At 40.9% G+C, this 23,764-nt stretch overlaps 1 protein-coding gene across 1 annotated transcript in view; it reads right to left on the bottom strand.

Moving 5' to 3' along the window:
* The window catches only part of LOC120032697 (zinc finger protein 271-like), a gene marked incomplete at its 5' end in the record, with an annotated part of 80,328 nt that extends 60,392 nt beyond the window's left edge, over positions 1–19,936 (bottom strand). The window contains one exon of the mRNA XM_038978892.1: positions 19,090–19,936. Within this exon, the coding sequence (XP_038834820.1) occupies positions 19,090–19,936 (847 nt within the window). The remainder of the gene's footprint in view (positions 1–19,089) is intronic.
* Between the last annotated feature and the right edge of the window lie 3,828 nt (positions 19,937–23,764).

Genomic DNA, 23,764 nt, shown 5'->3' with positions numbered 1-23,764 from the left:
AATAGGTAGTGCTAGGTATCAACAGCCTCCCGTGTGGTGCTAGCAAGTATAATAGGTAGTGCTAGGTATCAACAGCCTCTCGTGTGGTGCTAGCAAGTATAATAGGTAGTGCTAGGTATCAACAGCCTCCCGTGTGGTGCTAGCAAGTATAATAGGTAGTGCTAGGTATCAACAGCCTCTCGTGTGGTGCTAGCAAGTATAATAGGTAGTGCTAGGTATCAACAGCCTCCCGTGTGGTGCTAGCAAGTATAATAGGTAGTGCTAGGTATCAACAGCCTCTCGTGTGGTGCTAGCAAGTATAATAGGTGGTGCTAGCTAGTATAATAGGTAGTGCTAGGTATCAACAGCCTCCTTAGTGGTGCTAGCTAGTATAATAGGTAGTGCTAGGTATCAACAGCCTCCCGTGTGGTGCTAGCAAGTATAATAGGTGGATATTGGGTTTGATTCAGACCCTGCCAGTGTGCCAGGTGGACATTGGGTTTGATTCAGACCCTGCCAGTGTGCCAGGTGATCATTGGGTTTGATTCAGACCCTGCCAGTGTACCAGGTGGACATTGGGTTTGATCCAGACCCTGCCTATGTACCAGGTGGACATTGGGTTTGATTCAGACCCTGCCAGTGTGCCAGGTGGATATTGGGTTTGATTCAGACCCTGCCAGCGTGGCCAGAAATGTAACTTATAACCACAGAACCACCACAGACCTTTCATGAATGACTAAAAACACCTAAGTATTAGATTTACTGCCATGGTCTAGTATGTCACCGTCTCAGACACCATTCACAATGCTGGCTGAGGTACGAGTAAAACTTGACAAATTATTTCCTAACCATTCACAATGCTGGCTGAGGTATGAGTAAAACATGACATATTACTTCCTAACCATTCACAATGCTGGCTGAGGTATGAGTAAAACATGACATATTACTTCCTAACCATTCACAATGCTGGCTGAGGTACGAGTAAAACATGACATATTATTTCCTAACCATTCACAATGCTGGCTGAGGAATGAGTAAAACATGACATATTACTTCCTAACCATTCACAATGCTGGCTGAGGTACGAGTAAAACATGAAATATTATTTCCTAATTGTCAAAAAATCCCCACTCCATAATCAACTAGTCTCTCACTGTTTAACCAGAATAACATGAGTTGTGTCCTTCAGACTGATAGACTGTTAGTCCATAATCAACTAGTCTCCCACTGTTTACCAGAATAACATGAGTTGTGTCCTTCAATTTGTTAGACTGTTAGTCCGTAATCAACTAGTCTCTCACTGTTTAACCAGAATTACATGAGTTGTGTCCTTTAGACTGTTAGTCCATAATCATATTCAGCTACTTAGATGTCATGTTATGTTCACTATAAGAAATCATGAATGTATTGAAATGCCTGGAGGGGATGTGTTAGTTCATAACCCATCATTTATACCTGTTATTTCATAACCCATCATTTATACCTGTTAATTCATAACCCATCATTTATACCTGTTAGTTCATAACCCATCATTTATACCTGTTATTTCATAATCCATCATTTATACCTGTTCATTCATAACCCATCATATATACCTGTTAGTTCATAACCCATCATTCATACTTGTTAATTCATAACCCATCATTTATACCTTTTGCTCGAAAGGGGCGGCTCAGGCAGGCTGGCACGGTCCCTGACCTTACTTCTTACTAGGCAGGAACTAATGGGGATCCATCATAAACCCCAGGAAGAGAAGCTGCTGCCTTGGCAGGAACTAATGGGGATCCATCATAAACCCCAGGAAGAGTAGCTGCTGCCTTGTCAGTAACTAATGGGGATCCTTAATAAACCTCAGGAAGAGTAGCTGCTGCCTTGACAGGAACTCATGGAGATCCAAAATAAACCCCAGGAAGAGTAGCTGCTGCCTTGGCAGGAACTAATGGGGATCCATAATAAACACCAGGAAGAGTAGCTGCTGCCTTGACAGGAACTAATGGGGATCCATATTAAACCCCAGGAAGAGTAGCTGCTGCCTTGGCAGGAACGAATGGGGATCTATAATAAACCCCAGGAAGAGTTGCTGCTGCCTTGGCAGGAACGAATGGGGATCCATAATAAACCCCAGGAAGAGTAGCTGCTGCCTTGGCAGGAACTAATGGGGATCCATAATAAACCCCAGGAAGAGTAGCTGCTGCCTTGGCAGGAACTAATGAGGATCCATAATAAATATAAATACTTGTATCAATATATTTGTGTCTCTTTACTCTCAGATTCGAAAATGCAAATTAGCATCAAAATAGATGACATGCAAGACTACAAATCCATGCCAGCTCCTGCATGTCATCTCTAGCCGACACCTTTCACAGAACAGTTCACAGAATTGTCAATTGAAATACATTTTGACAATTTAATAATTGCTACATTAAGTCCTGATTGGTGGAGTTCTGCAGAGATGGTTGTCCTTCTGGAAGGTTCTCCCTTCTCCGCAGAGGAAACCTGGAGCTCTGTCAGAGTGAACATCGGGTTCTTGCTCACCTCCCTGACCAAGGCCCTTCTCCCCTGATTCCTCAGTTTGGCCGGGCGGCCAGCTCTTGGAAGAGTCTTTGTGGTTCAAAACTTCTTCCATTTAAGAATGATGGAGGCCACTGTGTTCTTGGGGACCTTCAATGCTGAAGATATTTTTTGGTACCTTTCCCCAGATCTGTGCCTCGACACTATCCTGTCTCAGAGCTCTATGGACAATTCCTTTGACCTCATGGCTTGGTTTTTGCTCTGACATGCATTGTAATCTGTGGGACCTTATATAGACAGGTGTGTGCCTTTCCAAATCATGTCTAATCAATTTAATTTACCACAAGTGGACTTCAATCAAGTTGTAGAAACATCTCAAGGATGATCAATGGAATCAGGATGCATCTGAGCTAAATTTCGAGTCTCATAGCAAAGGGTCTGAATACTTAAGTAAATACATTTGCAAAAATGTTTGTCATTGTGGGGTACTGTGATGTCATTATGGGGTATTGTGGTGTCATTATGGGGTATTGTGTGTAGATTGATGAGGGTGAAAAATTATTCAATTTTAGAATACGGCTGTAACGTAACAAAATGTGGAAAAAGTGAAGGGGTCTGAATACTAAACGAATGCACTGTATACCACTGGCAGAGTTTTCTGTATATGGTGTGAAATTGTTAGATATCACTTGTTAGATATTACTGCACTGTCGGAGATAGAAACACAAGCATTTCACTACACCCACAGTAACATCTGCTAAACACGTTATTTGATTTTGATTTGAAATAAACATCCTATTTATCAAAGGTGCTTTTGGATGGGGTCAAAATTACTCCAAAGGATTTGAATTTGTTAAAAGTCCATATTGATACAGAAACACTAAACCATGATTTAGATTTATTAAGAACAAGTTGTTTGACAAAGTCATGAAAAATTGGAAGAATTGAATAAACCACATTTTGGCTATGATAAAAGATATGCCTCTGGGGTCAAAATGATCCATGTCAGAAGTATGGTTCAATGAAAATATGTAGTGGGTGTAAAGTTTGTTTTAAATTCTCACTTATTAAACACGAATCAATCAACACATGCTTCTCTTTGAACGACTTAATATAATATTAAACTTTTATGAAATAAATGAAAAATAAACTTTTGGTTCCTCAACTGCGTTGCCCACTCCAGTCAGCAGATGGCGATGTGCATCTTTTAGGTTCAGGCGATGCTGCCAGTGTGACGTATAATCTAGTGGACGGGACGCTCCTTCAACAACAACAGCTAGTCGGACACCTCGGTAGCTTTCGAGCAAACATAGCTACAACATTCACGCTCTTTACACTGTTTTTGGTGTATATTAGTCGCTGTGTATTAAACACACTTCTGTCGTATGTACTTGTTGGCCCATTTAATTATATATTTGCGTTGTTTGTCAGCTAGCTGGTTTGCTAGTTAGCTTAGATCTAAGCTAGTCGCTAATGCTAACTAGCAAACATCCCCGACCATGAGTTCACTAAGTTACTCTCCTCATGCTAAAGAAGAGGTGGTCTGCTGGACGGAGAAAGAAGCTCTGGTGAAAGAGGAGGAGGAGGAAGAGGGGGCTGTTACAAAACAAAAACAAGTAGAGGGTGAGACTGTTAACGTTACCATGAAAGAAGAAGTGAAAGAAGAGGAAGACGCGTTCAGAGTGAAAGAGGAGGAGGATGTTACAGTAAAAGAAGAGGAGGCAGAGAAAGAGGAGGATGCAGTTTTTGGAGTGAAAGAGGAGGAGGGGGAGATTACTGTCACATTGGATGAAGAAGAGGAGGTTGGAGATCTGTTTAACACCAGTAAGTACCGTCTCTGCAGTCGTTGAACCAATATGCAGTAAAGGGGTTCTACACTTTAATGTTGTTCTGTAGGAATGGCTGAAGCTACACTGTAACGTGTAGAGCATCAAGAGTGGACCATCAACAAAACGTTAACAATTGATCAATGACAATGACTGAAATACTGTAGTCCTCAATATTTCCTATTCAATTAGCCCAATATGTAGTCTTAAAGGGGCAATCAGTGGTTGTTACATCCATTTTGGGACTTATACATTAATGATAGGTACCCATCTCTTTCTTGAAGAATTCACGTATGAGCTTAGTTCAACTGTCGTACCCCATCAGAACCCAAAATATAAGCTTTTTTTTAACTCCAATGTTTGTCAGTACATATAAACAATCACTGTATATCCTCAAAACATGGTTAAAACTAGAATGTTGGTATCATGGATGGTTGCATTTCTCCAGCCCCATCCCTCAGCTTTTTACCGAAACAGGCAGGGAGTACGCTTTGTCATTGTTTCTACTGCTGATTGCTGCCCCCGTTACTCCTCAAGGTCCAAGGACTGTATGTTATTTTCAGAGGTAGACTGGCTCTGGCAGCTAAAGTAGTCAAATATTCCATCTAAATGTGCATCGATTCTCAATTGCGATACGTTTCTAGAAACATAAATCGCTGTACTTTCATATCACATCAACATAAGTTAACACAATACTTAAATATCACATCAAAATAATTTCAAATAATACCTTCATATCACATCAAAATCATTTCACATAATACTTTCATATCACATCAAAATCATTTCACACAATACTTACATATCACATAACTTCTTGTTAATCCAACCATGGTGTTAGATTTCAAAAAGGCTTTACGGCGAAAGCATACCATGCGATTATCTGAGAACAGCGCCCAGCAGACAAATCATTACAAACAGTAACCAGCCAAGTAGAGGAGTCACACAAGTCAGAAATAGTGATACAATTAATCACTTACCTTTGATGATCTTCATATGGTTGCACTCACAAGACTCCCATTTACTCAATAAATGTTTGTTTTGTTCGATAAAGTCCATGTTTATATCCAAAAACCTCAGTTTTGTTTGCGCGTTTTGTTCAGTAACCCACAGGCTCAAACGTAGTCACAACAGGCGGCAGACGAAAAATGTAAATAGTATCCGTAAAGTTCGTAGAAACATGTCAAACGATGTTTATAATCAATCCTCAGGTTGTTTTTAGTCATAATAATCAATAATATTTCAACCGGAGAATAACGTTGTCAATATAAAAGGTAAACAAGAAAGGCACGCTCTCGGTCGCGCGCATGAAAAAGCTCGGACACTGAATGGTCCACTCATACAGAGTGGTCTTACGCCTTCATTTTTCAGAATACAAGCCTGAAACCATTTCTAAAGACTGTTGACGTCTAGTGGAAGCCACAGGAAGTGCAATTTGAGTCCTAAGTCAATGGATACTGTAATGGCATTCAATAGAAAACTAGAAACATAAAAAAATCCCACTTCCTGGATGGATTTTTCTCAGGTTTTCGCCTGCCAAATCAGTTCTGTTATACTCACAGACATTATTTTAACAGTTTTGGAAACTGGGTGTTTTCTATCCAAATCTACCAATTATATGCATATCTTAGCTTCTGGGCCTGAGTAGCAGGCAGTTTACTTTGGGCACGCTTTTCATCCGGAAGTGAAAATAGTGCCCCCTACCCTAGTGAAGTTAAACCCTTATTCTAAACTTGATTAAATTCTTCCCCCCCTTTCATTTAGCTAATTTATTTGGCACACCTGCATTTGCGGAGTTTCTCCCATTCTTCTCTGCAGATCCTCTCAAGCTCTGTCAAGTTGGATGGGGAACATCACTGCACAGCTATTTTCAGGTCTCTCCAGAGATGTTAGATCGGGCTCAAGTCCGGGCTCTGGCTATGTCACTCAAGGACATTCAGAGACTTCTACCGAAGCCACTCCTGCGTTGTCTTGGCTGTGTGCTGAAGGTCGTTGTCCTGTTGGACGGTGAACCTTTGTCCCAGTCTGAGGTCCTGAGAGCTCTGGAGCAGGTCTTTCATCAAGGATCTCTCTGCACTTTGCTCCGTTAATATTTCCCTCGATCCTGACTAGTCTCCCAGTCCCTGCTGCTGAAAAACATCCCCACAGCATGATGCTGCCACCACTATGCTTCACCGTAGGGATGGTGCCAGGTCTCCTCCAGACGTGACTCTTGGCATTCAGTCCAAAGAGTTCCATCTTGGTTTCATCAGACCAGAGAATCTTGTTTCTCATGGTCAAAGAGTCCTTTAGGTGCCTTTTGTCAAACTCCAAGCAGGCTGTCATGTGCCTTTTACTGAGGAGTGGTTTCCGTCTGGCCACTCTACCATAAAGATCTGATTGGTGGAGTGCTGCAGAGATGGTTGTCCTTCTGGACAGTTCTCCCATCTCCACAGAGGAACTCTGGAGCTTTGTCAGAGTGGCCATCGGGTTCTTGGCCAAGGCCCTTCTCCCTCAATCGCTCAGTTTGGCCAGGTGGTCAGCTCTAGGAAGAGTATTCCATTTAAGAATGATGGAGGCCACTGTGTTCTTGGGGACATTCATTGCTGCAGAATTTTTTTTGGTACCCTTCCCCAGATCTGTGCCTTCCAAATCATGTCCAATCAATTGAATCTACCATAGGTGGCCTCCGAACAAGTTGTAGATATATCTCAAGGATGATTAATGGAAACAGGATGCACCTGAAAGCAATTTCGAGTCTCATAGCAAAGGGTCTGAATACTTATGTAAATAAATTATTTCTGTTTTTTACCTATTTTCACTTTTTCATTATTGTGTGTAGATTAATGAGGATTCTATTTTTTTAAATCCATTTTAAGATAAAGCTGTAACGTATTACATTTTTATTTTTTATTTTTTAATTTCACCTTTATTTAACCAGGTAGGCTAGTTGAGAACAAGTTCTCATTTACAACTGCGACCTGGCCAAGATAAAGCATAGCAGTGTGAACAGACAACAACACAGAGTTACACATGGAGTAAACAATAAACAAGTCAATAACACAGTAGGAAAAAACCCAAAATGAGTCTATATACATTGTGTGCAAAAGGCATGAGGTAGACAATAAATAGGCCATAGGAGCGAATAATTACAATTTAGCAGATTAACACTGGAGTGATAAATGAGCAGATGATGATGTGCAAGTAGAGATACTGGTGTGCAAAAGAGCAGAAAAGTAAATAAAATAAAAACAGTATGGGGATGAGGTAGGTGGATTGGGTGGGCTATTTACAGCTGCAGCGATCGGTTAGCTGCTCAGATAGCTGATGTTTAAAGTTGGTGAGGGAAATAAAAGTCTCCAACTTCAGCGATTTTTGCAATTCCTTCCAGTCACTGGCAGCAGAGAACTGGAAGGAAAGGCGGCCAAATGAGGTGTTGGCTTTGGGGATGATCAGTGAGATATACCTGCTGGAACGTGTGCTACGGGTGGGTGTTGTTATCGTGACCAGTGAACTGAGATAAGGCGGAGCTTTACCTAGCATAGACTTATAGATGACCTGGAGCCAGTGGGTCTGGCGACGAATATGTAGCGAGGGCCAGCCGACTAGAGCATACAAGTCGCAGTGGTGGGTGGTATAAGGTGATTTGGTAACAAAACGGATGGCACTGTGATAGACTGCATTCAGTTTGCTGAGTAGAGTGTTGGAAGCTATTTTGTAGATGACATCGCCGAAGTCGAGGATCGGTAAGATAGTCAGCTTTACTAGGGTAAGTTTGGTGGCGTGAGTGAAGGAGGCTTTGTTGGGAAATAGAAAGCCGATTCTAGATTTGATTTTGGATTGGAGATGTTTAATATGAGTCTGGAAGGAGAGTTTACAGTCTAGCCAGACACCTAGGTATTTATAGTTGTCCACATATTCTAAGTCGGAACCGTCCAGGGTGGTGATGCTAGGAGGGCGGATGCGGGCAGCGAACGGTTGAAAAGCATGCATTTGGTTTTACTAGCGTTTAAGAGCAGTTGGAGGCCACGGAAGGAGTGTTGTATGGCATTGAAGCTCGTTTGGAGGTTAGTTAGCACAGTGTCCAAGGAAGGGCCAGAAGTATACAGAATGGTGTCGTCTGCGTAGAGGTGGATCAGGGAAAAGAGAGTATATACAGAGAAAAGAGTGTTGTGTTCTTTTGTTTAGCGACCCCTAAATTTTAATGCATCACTCCAAAATGTAGCTGACTGTCTTCCTCTAACCAGTGAGATAAAATATATCTCCCATTTCCATGTATTGTTTTAGTTGTGTTAGTTTCAACAGCACGAACAACCTGATTTCCCCCCTAATCGATATCAGTGATTTATTGCTACTTGTCAAAACAACAGCGTTTCTGGTGCTTGTGCAGTTAATAAGGTGCTTGTTTTAAAAAATACAAGTAATATGATTATTGTGGCAGATGTTCGTGTATATTGTACATTTTACGTTTTCAATTTATCACAAACTGTTTCTGCATTTGGACTATTGATTTGGACACGTTTAAACTGTGACATTGGGGATATCCCATCTAGCAAAATGTCACTGAAAATAAGACTATGACCGACGTACAATATAAGTTTGGTTTTAGTTGAAAAAAAAAAAAAACATTTCAACATACTTGCAGCCTATACACATGGATGCAGTATAATAAATCGGTCTATAATCAATTTTATTAACAATCCTAATAAATTGAGTCATAAATGTAGGATATATTTGTTGTCTTAAGGGGGAAGGTGTTACAGTCTGGTTTTTCTATTTATGTTTGGACGTTAGCAAGTATAGCTCATTAGCACGTCTCGTTAGCACGTGTAGCTCGTTAGCACGTATAGCTCGTTAGCACGTATAGCTCGTTAGCACGTATAGCTCGTTAGCACGTATAGCTCGTTAGCACATATAGCTCGTCAGCAATAAGGACGCACTGATTGGTGTCACCTCGTTAGTCAGTATTTGTTACACCTGTGCTGGCTTGTCCATCTCGTTAGTGGGAAGGTGTTTCACCTGGGCTGGTCCAGGTTCTCTTTAAGAGTGTCTGGCCCAGTGCTCCAGTTGTCTTGATAGATGTGGAGAGTCAACACCTTTAGTTGCTCCACCTTTGTTTTGGTTTGGGTTTTTCTTTTGTTTCCCTCTTGGGCAGATTTAGTGGGTCTCATGGTGGGTGTCTTTTAGGTCCTAGTTGTTGTTACTAGTCAATTTTCATTGGACACCCCCATAGTGTCTTTCAGAACCCCTCCTAAAAAACAAGCTAATATTTTGGGTTGGAAATTTTAACATTTTAATCAATGGCATTTCCTTAGGATGCTCATTAGTCTTTAAGTTGTTGTTAGTGTTTTTTTATCCTCTTATGTTTGTGTACTAAATATTTCTGTTTATTTTCATTGTTTTTTCCTGTGAAGCCATTGTGTTGCATGTCTGACATGTGCTGTATAAATAAAGCTTGATTTGAACATATTGCAAAACAAATTAACCCAATGACTGACCAATCAACAGACTCTTGGTCCATCTTAGTATGAAAAACAGTATCAATCCCACATTTCCAGCCTGCTGAAGGCATGGTGGAGTGGTAAACACCACCCCTGGCTATACCAGGGGCTTGAGGTTGTCTCCCACAGCTCTGCTTATGTCATGTTCTGTGGCCTTGCTGTTCCATTTCTTGACTGCCCCGGCAACACAGAAACACATTTAGTCATATTATATAAAACACTCAAAGTAATGGATATGGAGCATCTACAGCCTCAGTTACACCTGGCACCTAAATGTGACATCTGTCATCTGATCACTCCAAGCTGCATTAGGTCTGGATGCACAAAAGTCACAATGTGCTGCATTAGGTTTAGATCTGCCAGGATGGGCATTGTGTTCGGAATTTGAGTCTGGCCACTGAATATGCATAAGCAATGTAAAGAGATGGGGTAGAATGAGTGGGGAAAAGTACATTTGACACAAATGACCTTCATAATATCGAAGAACAAATGTGTGTGCCTGAGGGGAAATTAACTTTCATACAGCCAAAAGGCGTGAGAAATTACACCCATATCAGTGAACAATTTGCACTAATGTAAATAAACATAGATGATGGAACATATTCCCTTTTGCTTACGTGATACACCCCTGTACCTGTACACAGCCAATCTGTAAATAGCACACCCGACAACCTCATCCCCATGTTATTACTTGCTCTTTTGCACCCCAGTATCTCTACTTGCACGTCATCATCTGCACATCTATCACTCCAGTATTCATGCTAAATTGTAATTATTTTCGCCTCCAGGGCCTATTTATTACCTCCCTACTCTTCTATATTTGTGCACACTACATAGATTTTTCAATTTTTCTTTTGTGTTATTGACTGTACGTTTGTTTACGTGTAACTCTGTGTTGTTGTTTGTGTCGCACTGAGAACTAAATGAGAACTTGTTCTCAATTGGCCTACCTGGTTAAATAAAAAATGGGACATAAATATTTACCATCTAAACCATTTGTGACCTCTCACCTCTCTGGCTGTAGAAGTGTTCTTCCTAACCAGTCCCTCAACAGCTCTCTGACTGAGCTCCACCCTCACTGGGTCTTCAGAGGAGAGGAAGGCTGAGGAGGGATGGAAGGATGAATGGATCAGTCAGTCAATAAAGTGTAGAGCTGCTGTCTGGCAAAATCACTATTTTAGTAGTTCATTAAAGTAAATAAGGCTTTATGACTGCTGAATACCATCGATCAATCACTTAGATCATGTATTTCCAGGTAGAGATACATCCTTGGGACGTCCCTAGCCCGTTGAAGTTGACATTTAAAATGGTTAAGGTAGTGGTTAAGGTTAGGGTTTAGGGTGGGGATGGCCCAACGATTCCAGATAGCATTGACCATTGCGCATTCTTCCGTCTCTTTTACATGGCAGGTGTAAAAGAAACACAGACAAGACAAGTAGGCACGCAATGGATTATGGTCATTGTAGTTAATTACATTTTATGTGCTAAATTATGTATAATATTGGCCTGTTGGAAACTACAACTCTACTACATCACACAGTTCAGGCTGGGTCTGATTTATCTCTAGAGAAACTACAACTCCCTACTACATCACACAGTTCAGTCTGGGTCTGATTTATCTCTAGAGAAACTACAACTCTCTACTACATCACACAGTTCAGTCTGGATCTGATTTATATCTAGAGAAACTACAACATCACACAGTTCAGGCTGGATCTGATTTATCTCTGTGCAATGTTGTTTGGGAAAAATCTATGTTAACCTCTTTAAGTTTATATGACTTCTAATGTGTTGAAGGTTCTCTTTAAGGTTGAGTAGTTTATGTGTATGTTTGTGTGGGTCTGCAACCACACACCCTCTCGACAGACAGGCCAAAGGCGCTCGGACCAATTCAGGGAACCGTTGATCTACTTCAGAGGAACTGTGTCTTGAGTGACTTCCTGTTGTTTTGACACCTCACTGGAAAACTAGAATAACTAGCTGTTGCTACAGAACGAGACGACCAATTCACAGTTAGTTTGTGTCTCGTTCTCCACACACGGACACATACCAAGATCACGTGTTTTCTATATGCACAAGATAGTTTGACTATATAAGGCTTCTGAACTCCTTGTGTCATCCAGCTCTCGGCCTTCCACCTCAGAGTGTAGGGCTGACCAGCTACATTATTGCAATTCTTATCAAATAAAGGTTGATTGTTTGAATGTCAAAGTCTCTTCTTATTGGTTAGAATTTCCACCACAATGTGCAATAGGCTTTTTCAATACCAACAATGATAGACCAGACTCATAGTACAGAATGAATGACTGACTGCCCAGTTCAACATCAGTTTACCGTCTCCCCTCATACTGTATTGGAGCAGCAGCAGCTGACTGCCCAGTTCTACTTCAGTTCACCGTCTCACCTCATACTGTATTGGAGCAGCAGCAGCTGACTGCCCAGTTCAACATCAGTTCACCGTCTCACCTCATACTGTATTGGAGCAGCAGCAGCTGACTGCCCAGTTCACCGTCTCACCTCATACTGTATTGGAGCAGCAGCAGCTGACTGCCCAGTTCACCGTCTCACCTCATACTGTATTGGAGCAGCAGCTGACTGCCCAGTTCAACATCAGTTCACCGTCTCACCTCACACTGTATTGGAGCAGCAGCAGCTGACTGCCCAGTTCACCGTCTCACCTCATACTGTATTGGAGCAGCAGCTGACTGCCCAGTTCAACGTCAGTTCACCATCTCACTTCATACTGTATTGGAGCAGCAGCAGCTGACTGCCCGGTTCAACATCAGTTCACCGTCTCACCTCACACTGTATTGGAGCAGCAGCAGCTGACTGCCCAGTTCACCGTCTCACACCATACTGTATTGGAGCAGCAGCTGACTGCCCAGTTCAACATTAGTTCACCGTCTCACCTCATACTGTATTGGAGCAGCAGCAGCTGACTGCCTGGTTCAACATCAGTTTTCCGTCTCACCTCATACTGTATTGGAGCAGCAGCAGCTGACTTGATCGTTGATGCTAATCAGCATGTTTGAATCTGAGAGTAAATAGAGCCGACTACACTCTAAAAATGAAGGGTTCAACTGGAGTTGTTCTCAGATCCCCTAAGAACCGTAGGGTTCTTGGTCAATGAAAAACACCCCCAAAAGGTTCTTCAAAGAACTTGTTAGAAGGTAGGTTCATCGAGGAACCTCCGTTGTTGCTGGACTTCTTCCGGGAGCTTCGCAATTACAACTGAAAACGATGGAGACAAGTTTGGATGCGACAACAGTTAAAAAGGTTAAGTTGGGTTGATGTTTGGCTCTGAATATGTCTCTAAATAATTTATATACTAATATAACATACTAATGAATAACGAAGACAATGATGGTTTTCTGTGAATTACCTTCCATAACGTTACTATAGCTAATTACCGCAAATATTAGAAAGCCGGGTTTGACCTTCGGCGTTGTATGAGCTACAGTACAGGACCGTTATCTAGCTAGATAACGTTATGTCCTAACTAGGCAGAACTAGGTTTGGATCATTTCCCTGAACTATATTCTTTCCTATATATTGTATATCGTTTCCATAAAGCCAACATGGCTTTACACTCATTAACGTAAGTCTCCTATCTAGAGCAGTTCTCACTTTTGTGATAATGCTCTAGATAATGCTAAATGCTACTACTAATGCTACTAGATAATAACTAGCTAACGTTAACTAACTAACGACGGTGACCTGTCCAGACGAGATGTTACAACGAACTGAATCGTCAATGGAGGTCTTCCTCTTTATATAGCCTGCTACAGCATGCAATACTATTAACTCACAAGGAGGCATAACGTTGCATGGACAATACTATCCCATTTTGGAAATGTTACATGTACAATACTATCCCATTTTGGAAACGTTACATGGACAATACTATCTCATTTTGGAGACGTTACCTGTACAATACTATCCCATTTTGGAAACGTTACATGGACAATACTATCCCATTTTGGAAACGTTACATGTACAATACTATCCCATTTTGGAAACGTTACATGGACAATACTATCTCATTTTGGAGACGTTACCTGTACAATACTATCCCATTTTGGAAACGTTACATGTACGCCCCCTTGTGGAGGGAAATTAATATCTTAGATGGTAGCTGTAGATGGGATTCAAATGCATAATGGTATTAATACAGTGTCCAGACTACCTCTTTTGTATAAATTCCCTTCAGAATCCAAACACAAGTATTGCCACGCAGCAAAATGTTGCGTATAATCTTTCAAGTCAGCCTGATAAAATATTGAACAATTTGTGTACAAAGATATCTTGAAATGTGATGTTCGGCCTGTATGGCAGTACTGTATTGGCTAGTGCTTTCTCCAATATGTTCTTCTATTTTGCATTCAATTGTATGTCGATGCCATTTATTTTTCAATATTTATTTAATATATATATATGTTTTAATGCTTGTAAGACTATTCTTTGACACATTTTCTCTTCTGTTCAAATTCGTATAGGACAGAACATGGACACAATGCAATTGGGATCAAGAAGAAGGTACAGATATGTTGTAGGACAGCTGCATTTGAAGTGTACATTTAACCTACATAGCAGTCAATACAAACTGACATCTATTAGCATACAAATATGTGCAAATGATCTTTTCAGACCTTCTCATAAATGAATCAAGTCCATGGAATGGATATAGACAAAAAGATAATTCAAGGACTATCAGAGGTCGAGAGGTGAGGCAGGGGTGAGGACATCATCCTGCTATTTTGACAGTCCCTGAAGGACAATACAGAAGAGGTATTTGCTCTTATTCCTTCCCTTTCTCTAATGTATTTTGTAATAAAATTAGCAAGTGTAGTAAGAGCATTGCTTTACTTTACTAGGACTTGTGGGAGTGAATGATACATTTAGGGACAGACATAGAGGTGTACATTAGAATATAGAAGGAGAAGGCAACAAGTGAGTGCATTTGCCATTCTGGTAAAAACAGGAAACCAAAGATAAAACAGATAGTAAAATGGCCGAAGTCATACGTGCTTTAAAGTGCATTTATGGAAAGAGCAGGACACCATTATGAAGATTAAATAGAGAGGAAAGGCCATAAGTGCTTAGGGTAAAGGCCATAAGTGCTTAGGGTAAGATAGACATATATTAATTTTAGGAGACAAGAGGGTCCTGCCACCATTATAATCTAATCAAGAGCGGATACAGGCGTTATTGGGCGTAAACAAGCAGGAAGCCTGAAATGAAGGATAATAGTGGCACATGACCTAGGAGAAGTAATTTAATTAAAGTATGTAATGAACTCATGTGCTGTGTGTGTATAAGAACAGAGCCAGTGCTTATGGAAGTTGGTCTTTCCGCGGACTGACACGGCTTGTGATACATTATATTAAAAGCATATGTTGAATTGACAAGTTCTTGTAAGAGTGTTATATTTCTGAGACGATTTTCCACGACATACTCGAGACCACAGCAGCGATTCTGTTCTACCTCTTCAATGAGGACCCGAGTGGCCTTTATGTCCATGACAAGGTATGCCTATGCACCAATCATCTGTTTCTTCATAAACATAGGTGTGCATGCTTATATAAAACTACAGCTGATGGGGAGAACATCCACGCCCTCGAGGACATCCCCATGGGACTGGGGGCTCTGCTAGGGCTGTATTTTTTATTTTCCCTTAAATTTCCCCAAAATGTCAGAAAAACACTTATGTTGTTAAGTTACTGTGTTCTGGGGATAAGAGAAGTTGGGGTGAAGTTACCAGGGCCGGTCATAAAGATGGCAAACTTCCTAACATAACTAAGTGGATACGATATACACACTAAAGCTTAAAAATCTGTATTTAGCATCAAGTCTACAATATTGTTAGTTTACCTATGATTCATTTTTAATGTATGTTGTTTTTATTGTACATCATTATTTTATATATTTTAAATGTCATGAAAAGCACTATACAAAGTAAATGTATTATTTATTATGGTCTGACATGTCTGCAGAAATGTTGCAATTTTGTAATGTGTTTTGTTTGGTAAATTGTTTTGCAAATATTAATTCACATTTGTGGTGCCACTAAATAAACAATTAATTATTTAAATCAATATTGTCAATATTGTTATTATTAAAATATGTTTTTATAATGGAGGGAGGGTGGACAGGGAGTTTAAAAAATTAACCCCAAAAGGTTTTCTTCAATGAACTTATAGGGGTTCCCACAAACGGTTCTTTGAATAACTTTTAGGGGTTCCCCCACAGTTTCAATTTGAAGAACCCCTAAAGGATACTCCAAGAAACTTTAGTTTTTAAAGTGTATATTGATAAAAGTTACCTTGTCCGATAGACATTTACATAGTTATACACAACCCAATTAGGGATGACTATTTTAGGGCAAAATAGAGGCCACAACAGAGACCTGATTTCGCCCATAATTCGACGTCACGTGCTGAGTGGGTATGACCAAAGTTATTCTGTTTATCTGCACTTTGTAGTACATTTTTACACTATAATAAATGATGCCGCATCGCCCGTTTTCAAAGGGAGTCGTTGGTTTTTAGAGGCAGTCGCTATTTAGCTTTTTGTCTGAAAGTATTTTCTCAACTGCGATACCAACTCCAGTCAGCAGATGGCGATGTGCGTCATTCAGGTGATTCTGCCACTGTGACTTATAATCTAGTGGACGGGACGCTTCAACATCAACAGCTAATCAGCCACCTTGTTTCACTCTAACTTCCTAGGTTTAATTAATAAATCTAGCAACTCCTCTCATACTGGGAATAATTACAGGTGCACCTTACTAGCTTATACTATATCATACATGGTCTTAACTAGTAAACACAGATTCTAGTTTGCATCCAGTTCACATAGATAGCTGGCTCGGCCCTCTTCACACCTCCAAGGTGTCCCCTCACCCCTCACTCAGGAATACACACTCAGAGCCTATTGCCTCGGCCCTGTTTACGCCTCCAAGATGCCCCCCTCACACAAGAATACTCACTCAAAGCCTACGAGGATTTTTTTTTAACTCTGCTTGTTTCACTCACCTTTTTCTTTTTTTTAAACTACGTTTGAGATGTGGTATCCACTCGGCTCGCTGCCTCACAGATCAAAGGTGGGTCCATCTGCTCCGTTCCCGAAGTGTGGTCTCCTGAGATCCCAAGTTAGAGGGATCCCTCGTGTACCATTTACCCAGGTCGTCAGGAGCGTCACCCAATGAAGTCACATCCCCATCGCCAAATGTAGTTAATTTCTTTAATATCAAATGAGACAAACTTATCACACAAGTCAGAGTTATTCTTAAACTAAATCTTTATTCACTTATTAATAAGGGAGCAGGTCAAGACAACGCACATATAAAGTGAATCAATTGAGTGCTCTACGATAATGATGGCTAGTCGACAAATAACCCCCAGATGATTTGTTGAGAGCCACGAGACAAAAGTACAAAGGTCTTTTACAGCCAAGATACACCCCTTTCAACCTACATGACGAACAACAGATGTATAGAACGGGTCACAAGGTTAAGATTTGTATGAAAGATACTTATAATTCACAGCAGACAGTATCTCATGTAAAAACAGTACTCTTTGTGTAGAGACGAGGAGCTGGCCCTGAGGTCATCTCTCCCTGGTACCATATAGAACAGAAACATTAACTCATGCTCTGGAATGCGGTCTCTTTAGGTTTTATCACCCAAAAGACATTGTAAATCTCCTGTCAGTGTTTTCTCACAGAGGCCCATCCTCAGTAGAACACACAGACACAATAGTTCTAAGAACCCTCTATTCTGTTGCATAAAACAACCATTTGATGCAATAAAAGTATTATAACATAATGTTGCAGTTTTGCTCTCAATGTCCACTGAAAGTTGACTTGTAACAACAACTGGGACATAAAAGACAAGCCACCATGAGACCCACTAAATCTGCCCAAGAAGAGGCAAACAAAAGAAAAACCCACAAACTTAAAGACAGGAAGTAAACCAAAAAAGTGGATCAACTAAAGGTGTTGACATTCCACATCTATCAAGACAACTGGAGCACTGGGCCAGACACTCTTAAATAGAACCTGAAACACCTTCCCACTAACGAGATGGACAAGCCAGCACAGGTGTAACACATTCTGACTAACGAGGTGACACCAATCAGTGCGTCCTTATTGCTGACGAGCTATATGTGCTAACGAGCTATACGTGCTAACGAGCTATACGTGCTAACGAGCTATACGTGCTAACGAGCTATACGTGCTAACGAGCTATACGTGCTAACGAGCTATACGTGCTAACGAGCTATACGTGCTAACGAGCTATACGTGCTAACGAGCTATACGAGCTAAAGTCCAACCTCAAAACATAAATGGAAAAAACAAAGACTAACACCTTAAGAGAATGCTCACCACCAACAGAAAACAACTTCCATTTCACATTATAATCAACTACAATATAAACATGGTGTCTACTGGCTGTCAACAATTAAAAACAAGAAAAAAGAAAGTGAATATTTTATTTTAATCAGTTCTCCCTACATGTCGTCTTCCAAAAACTCACTAGCTTCTAGAACTCTCGTCCCCTTGTTACGAGCCCAAACAAAACTCATCTCCAATACGGAAAGTCAAAATAATGTGTGATCCATGGAACACACTGGCTAAACACAAAACACAAATCTTTTTGACTGCCCAACCTTGAGACAATCAGAAACCAAGAGGTCCTCACCACGGACACAAGCACCAAAAACGCTGTTGTTTTGACAAGTAGCAATAAATCACTGATATCGATTAGGGGGGAAATCAGGTTGTACTTGCTGTTGAAACTAACACAACTAAAAAAAACATATGGAAATGGGAGATATATTTTACCTCACTGGTTAGAGGACAACCTGCAGAAGACAGTCAGCTACATTTTGGAGTGATGCATTTAAATTTAGGGGTCGCTAAACACAACACTCATTTGTCATCACTCAACGATATCATGTTGAAAACAATTGTGCCGAGAGGAGGGAGATGAGGTTGCACGTCCTGTTAAAACTAACAGCTCAAAAACCACACGGAATCTGAGAACAATGTGTACATCCCTGGTTAGAGGACAACTCTTTTTTTGTTAGTCACTTTTTGTTAAATCACATAAATAGTACTCTTCCATTCCCCCCCCCCCCCCCCCTCCCGAGGCTAATATATATATATATCATTCTGAAATCCATAGAACAGGGGACGTTTAGGCTTCTACATTGTGACATTAATAACATGAAACAACTCCTTCATGTATACATTTTCTGATATTTGATCAGAGATCTTTTATCTCTGATCACAGCTATGAGATTTCTCTCCTGTGTGTGTTCTCTGGTGTAATGTCAGATAGTCAGATCGAACAAAACTCTTCCCACATTGACCACAGCTATAAGGTTTTTCTCCTGTGTGTGTTCTCTGGTGTATTGTCAGATGGCCAGATCGAACAAAACTCTTCCCACATTGACCACAGCTATAAGATTTCTCTCCTGTGTGTGTTCTCTGGTGTTGAGTCAGAATGCTAGATGTAATAAAACTCTTCCCACATTGACCACAGCTATAAGGTTTCTCTCCTGTGTGTGTTCTCTGGTGTCGAGTCAGAATGCTAGATGTAATAAAACTCTTCCCACATTGACCACAGCTATAAGGTTTCTCTCCTGTGTGTGCTCTCTGGTGCACTGTCAGATCTCTAGATTGACAAAAACTCTTCCCACATTGACCACAGCTGTAAGGTCTCTCTCCTGTGTGTATTCTCTGGTGCATTGTCAGATAACTAGATTGAATAAAACTTTTCCCACATTGATCACAGCTATAAGATTTCTCCCCTGTGTGTATTCTCTGGTGTAAAGTCAGAGAGCCAGATGTAGTAAAACTCTTCCCACATTGATCACAGCTAAAAGGTTTCTCTCCTGTGTGTATTCTCTGGTGCGATATCAGGCTGGTAGACTGAGTAAACCTCTTCCCACATTGACCACAGCTATAAGGTTTCTCTCCTGTGTGTATTCTCTGGTGCACTGTCAGAGAGCCAGATGTAGTAAAACTCTTCCCACATTGATCACAGCTGTAAGGTTTCTCTCCTGTGTGGATTCTCTGATGAATTTTAATGCCTGATGAGGTGAATCTCTTCCCACAGTCAGAGCAGCAGTGAGTTCTCTTCCATGTGGATCTCTGCAGGTGTTTCTTGAGGTGTTCTGGTCTGGAGGGACTCTTCTCTGCCTCTTCCGCATCATGAGGTTGTTGAGGCTCCCCAGAGGATCCACGATAGTCCCGTCTCTCTCCTGTGTGAACAACAAAGTCAGACAAATGGTTCAAGGCCCACAACAGTGGAAATCCACTGTAAAGGGGATGCCAACAGCGTAGCCATGATGTTGTACAACAATTGAAGTCTGTAATGAATGTTACAATTGTCTTAAAATGAGCAAGAATAGTCATATTTTAGTAGTAACATCGGTGATTGTAGGCTAGAAATAAGTTATTCATGTTGTTGAAACTCTAAGCACTGTGCCAGACGACTTTTGGTCTCCAATATAAGCCCCTTTCTGTGTTTCCTAAAATTGCGGCACGAGGGCGATGCAAATGCAATTTGGTTATAGAAACTCCTCCCTGCTAATGAGGAAACCACTAGTTATGGATGTAGTGTATCTGGTAATGAGGAAACCACTAGTTATGGATGTGGTGTATCTGGTTGTAGTAACTCCTCCCTGCTAATGAGGAAACCACTAGTTATGGATGTGGTGTATCTGGTTGTAGAAACTCCTCCCTGCTAATGAGGAAACCACTAGTTATGGATGTAGTGTATCTGGTAATGAGGAAACCACTAGTTATGGATGTGGTGTATCTGGTTGTAGTAACTCCTCCCTGCTAATGAGGAAACCACTAGTTATGGATGTAGTATATCTGGTAATGAGGAAACCACTAGTTATGGATGTGGTGTATCTGGTTGTAGAAACTCCTCCCTGCTAATGAGGAAACCACTAGTTATGGATGTAGTATATCTGGTAATGAGGAAACCACAAGTTATGGATGTGGTGTATCTGGTTGTAGTAACTCCTCCCTGCTAATGAGGAAACCACTAGTTATGGATGTAGTATATCTGGTAATGAGGAAACCACTAGTTATGGATGTAGTATATCTGGTAATGAGGAAACCACTAGTTATGGATGTAGTGTATCTGGTTGTAGTAACTCCTCCCTGCTAATGAGGAAACCACTAGTTATGGATGTAGTATATCTGGTAATGAGGAAACCACTAGTTATGGATGTAGTATATCTGCTAATGAGGAAACCACTAGTTATGGATGTAGTATACAGTGGGGCAAAAAAGTATTTAGTCAGCCACCAATTGTGCAAGTTCTCCCACTTAAAAAGATGAGAGAGGCCTGTAATTTTCATCATAGGTACACTTCAACTATGACAGACAAAATGAGAAGGAAAAAAATCCAGAAAATCACATTGTAGGATTTTTAATGAATTTATTTGCAAATTATGGTGGAAAATAAGTATTTGGTCAATAACAAAAGTTTATCTCAATACTTTGTTATATACCCTTTGTTGGCAATGACAGAGGTCAAACGTTTTCTGTAAGTCTTCACAAGGTTTTCACACACTGTTGCTGGTATTTTGGCCCATTCCTCCATGCAGATCTCCTCTAGAGCAGTGATGTTTTGGGGCTGTTGCTGGGCAACACGGACTTTCAACTCCCTCCAAAGATTTTCTATGGGTTTGAGATCTGGAGACTGGCTAGATCACTCCAGGACCTTGAAATGCTTCTTACGAAGCCACTCCTTCGTTGCCCGGGCGGTGTGTTTGGGATCATTGTCATGCTGAAAGACCCAGCCACGTTTCATCTTCAATGCCCTTGCTGATGGAAGGAGGTTTTCACTCAAAATCTCACGATACATGGCCCCATTCATTCTTTCCTTTACACGGACGGATCAGTCGTCCTGGTCCCTTTGCAGAAAAACAGCCCCAAAGCATGATGTTTCCACCCCCATGCTTCACAGTAGGTATGGTGTTCTTTGGATGCAACTCAGCATTCTTTGTCCTCCAAACACGACGAGTTGAGTTTTTACCAAAAAGTTATATTTTGGTTTCATCTGACCATATGACATTCTCCTAATCTTCTTCTGGATCATCCAAATGCTCTCTAGCAAACTTCAGACGGGCCTGGACATGTTCTGGCTTAAGCAGGGTGGCACGTCTGGCACTGCAGGATTTGAGTCCCTGGCGGCGTAGTGTGTTACTGATGGTAGGCTTTGTTACTTTGGTCCCAGCTCTCTGCAGGTCATTCACTAGGTCCCCCCGTGTGGTTCTGGGATTTCTGCTCACCGTTCTTGTGATCATTTTGACCCCACGGGCTGAGATCTTGCGTGGAGCCCCAGATCGAGGGAGATTATCAGTGGTCTTCTATGTCTTCCATTTCCTAATAATTGCTCCCACAGTTGATTTCTTCAAACCAAGCTGCTTACCTATTGCAGATTCAGTCTTCCCAGCCTGGTGCAGGTCTACAATTTTGTTTCTGGTGTCCTTTGACAGTTCTTTGGTCTTGGCCATAGTGGAGTTCGGAGTGTGACTGTTTGAGGTTGTGGACAGGTGTCTTTTATACTGATAACAAGTTCAAACCGGTGCCATTAATACAGGTAACGAGTGGAGGACAGAGGAGCCTCTTAAAGAAGAAGTTACAGGTCTGTGAGAGCCAGAAATCTTGCTTGTTTGTAGGTGACCAAATACTTATATTTGGGTGAGCAAATACTCACCATAATTTGCAAATAAATTAATTAAAAATCCTACAATGTGATTTTCTGGATTTCTTTTTCTCATTTTGTCTGTCATAGTTGAAGTGTACCTATGATGAAAATTACAGGCCTCCCTCATCTTTTTAAGTGGGAGAACTTGCACAATTGGTGGCTGACTAAATACTTTTTTGCCCCACTGTATCTGCTAATGAGGAAACCACTAGTCATGGATGTAGTATATCTGCTAATGAGGAAACCTCTAGTTATGTATGTAGTATATCTGGTAATGAGGAAACCACTAGTTAAGGATGTAGTATATCTGGTAATGAGGAAACCACCAGTTATGGATGTACTATATCTGATTAGAGCAAAAACGGTGAGCAAAGATTTTAGTTTTCACAAACTATTCTGAATGTGAATTGGGGAACACTCAGGGGAGGAACCTCCATTTCCAGGTTGCTTATGACTGCATTTCACACTACTTTGGATTATAATTGTAAGGCTCGCTTGAATGTCCTGCTTAGTATAATGTTTGCTACAGTATTAAGAACCGCGTTAATGACAGTATCCATTTGGGTGTTGTCAATAAAGTTATGATTTTTTTTAAAGCATCAGACAAGTTCAGTACGTATAGTTGATTTTATAAAAACACATGGGGCGATTGGTAGAAAGAGCAGATGACTCTTGGTTGACCAAGATGTATTTTAGTTGGGGACAGCACTGGAACATGATTCTGGGGCTCCCAGGTGGCGCAGCGGACACCGCATCTCAGTGCTTGAGGTGTCACTACAGACACCCTGGATCAAATCCAGGCTGTATCACAACCGGCCATGATTGGGAGTCCCATAGGGCGGCGCACAATTGGCCCAGCGTCGTCCGGGGTAGGCAGTCATTGTAAATAAGAATTTATTCTGAACTGACTTGCCTAGTTAAATAAAGGTTACATTTAAATAACCAAAAAAATTGTGTTTCATGACAAACCATTTTTTACAAATCCGTCAAGGCACCAACTTTGAGAAGGGTTTAAAACAAAGGTTTCAAACCAATTCATGACTGTAATTGAATCTAAGTATGTCTTGCCTTTAATATAATGGCATGAAAAAAAAATGGCTGAATATTATACAATGACTTATCAACAGCTCTAATAATTTGCCCCCACAGGAAATCTTCACTGGAAATTATAGAATATACTATATAGCCTCGAAATCTGTTTAAAACGATAATTTTGACCTCATGGATGGCCA

The sequence above is a fragment of the Salvelinus namaycush genome, chromosome 39, assembly GCF_016432855.1.
Source record: "Salvelinus namaycush isolate Seneca chromosome 39, SaNama_1.0, whole genome shotgun sequence".
In the NCBI taxonomy this organism is placed as follows: domain Eukaryota; kingdom Metazoa; phylum Chordata; class Actinopteri; order Salmoniformes; family Salmonidae; genus Salvelinus; species Salvelinus namaycush.
Note: the sequence above shows the minus strand (reverse complement) of the source record. Positions and strands in the feature narration are given on the sequence as shown.